Here is a 1,745-nt window from a genome sequence, read left to right as displayed (position 1 = left end):
GTCAGCAGCACCAGCCCCTCTGGCGGGTCAGTTATTTTGGGAGAGGTTCCAGCCCCAAGGCTCGCTGAGCTCTGGCTGCATCCAGGAAAAGTTAGCAGCTTGTGGAGAGAAAGCAGCAAGTATGTCTACAAAAGGAGGGAGCCCAAACGCATCTCTGCATCGTAATCGGCATGTGGAGGTGGAGGCGTGCGAGATGAGCATTGCTGACTGCTCTCGGGGTCAGTGGGCAGACCTGCCTTTGGAATAAACAGCTTATGTGTGTGTTGTGAAGCACATAAACGAGGAACTTCCCTGTCCAGGACTGTAACAAGACAGGATGACTGGAAATCCTTTGCCAGCCTCCTAGGCTGCTGTGTGTGTTTGAAGCCTTAGAAAGCCTGCGAGCGCTGCGGGGCATGTTAACTCTTTTGTGTTTCTTTACCAAGCAGGGCCTCTGAAGGGAGGTCACAGCAATTACAGGGTTGGACAAACATCAGTGATCTCTCACGCTGGCTGACAGCCTCGCCCCTGCGGTGTGGCAGGGTGTGCAGCCAGGCACTGCCCGCATACAGTCACTGCGATAAGGCACAAGCCCGGTTTTCACACCGTGTCCTGCTCCTCCTTTCCCTAGGGCCTGTCCGAGCAGAGTGGGCACAAGGCAAAGCCGTGACTTGCTGTTAGCTGCTGCCCTGCCTCCTCATAGCCCCTGGTGATGAGAAAACTGTTACGGATCCAGGGCTGTTACAAAGAACTAGGCATTTGCTGCCTTCCCTTTGGAGGCAGCAGCAGCTGCAGTCACGCTGAGGAATAGCTCTCCTTGGGGCAGACCTTCCTCTGAGCACGGACACAGACAGCAGAGCTGCACACAGAGAAAAGGGCTTCTGGTTTTCTTAAAACAATTTATTAATTCAATTTTATATAAAAAACATACAATCAATTAATACTAGATCATGGCTGGCTTCCCAGCCTGCATCAGACCCTTTTCCCATGATAAAAAAAAATATAAACCATGACAACAGCTAAACACAAAGATCAGAATTTCAGTAAGGCCGTTTGATTTCCAAAAGCGCCTTTCATTGACTGCACAATAATTAGAGCTGGCACGACACAGAAGGAAATCACATCATAATCTGGGATACAGAAAAATAGAAATCTGCCTGTAAGTACTCTTATCACATATAATTCCCTCACATATAGTACACGACAGCACATCTTTGGTCTGTGTTTATCTATCACCTCACCCCGCTCCAGCAGAGGCACGGTGCCGGGGCCACCCCGCTTCTCCAGTGCCAGGTTTGCGAGCCAAGCGTGGCGGCAGGTTGGCGGTTGTGTCGGGGCTGGGAGCACGAGGTATTTCAGAGAGTGCCAGAGAAACCTTTCCTCCCCAGCAGCAAAGGGAGGGAGGGGGGGGCGGGCTCTCCCTACTGGGGAAGAGGAGCTGATCCTGCCCTGCGCAGCCTCTGCTCCAGGATGGGGAATGGACCGAAAGGCTCCATGCCCTGCCTGGAGCTGAGGGGTGCTGGGAAACACACAGGCTCCCCAAAATCCGCCCACCTCACCAGCCCCTGTGACCCCAAGCTTCCCCTGCACTGAACGAGGGGGACGTGGACACCAGGTTTGAGGGGGTGTTGGAGAGGTGCTGTTCACCTGCTCCACAGGCAAAGACGGGCACGAGTCCAGTGGGGTGAAATGAGGTGAGCTGCCTGCGCCGGGCAGCTGCCGGCCGGGCTGGGGCTGGGGTGTCCTAGGCTTCCTCCTCCCCACCA

General features: G+C 54.3%; 1 protein-coding gene across 1 annotated transcript in view; it reads right to left on the bottom strand.

Annotated features, from left to right (window-relative positions):
* LOC104291148 (transport and Golgi organization protein 6 homolog) overlaps positions 1-1,745 on the bottom strand; it is a 33,391-nt gene that overhangs the window by 26,349 nt on the left and 5,297 nt on the right. Inside the window, 1 exon segment of the mRNA XM_009890348.1 lies at positions 1,171-1,316. Coding sequence (XP_009888650.1) covers positions 1,171-1,316 — 146 coding nt within the window.

This window comes from Charadrius vociferus, unplaced genomic scaffold, assembly GCF_000708025.1.
Source record: "Charadrius vociferus isolate BGI_N301 unplaced genomic scaffold, ASM70802v2 scaffold358, whole genome shotgun sequence".
NCBI lineage: Eukaryota > Metazoa > Chordata > Aves > Charadriiformes > Charadriidae > Charadrius > Charadrius vociferus.
This window is presented reverse-complemented; position numbering and strand designations above follow the sequence as displayed.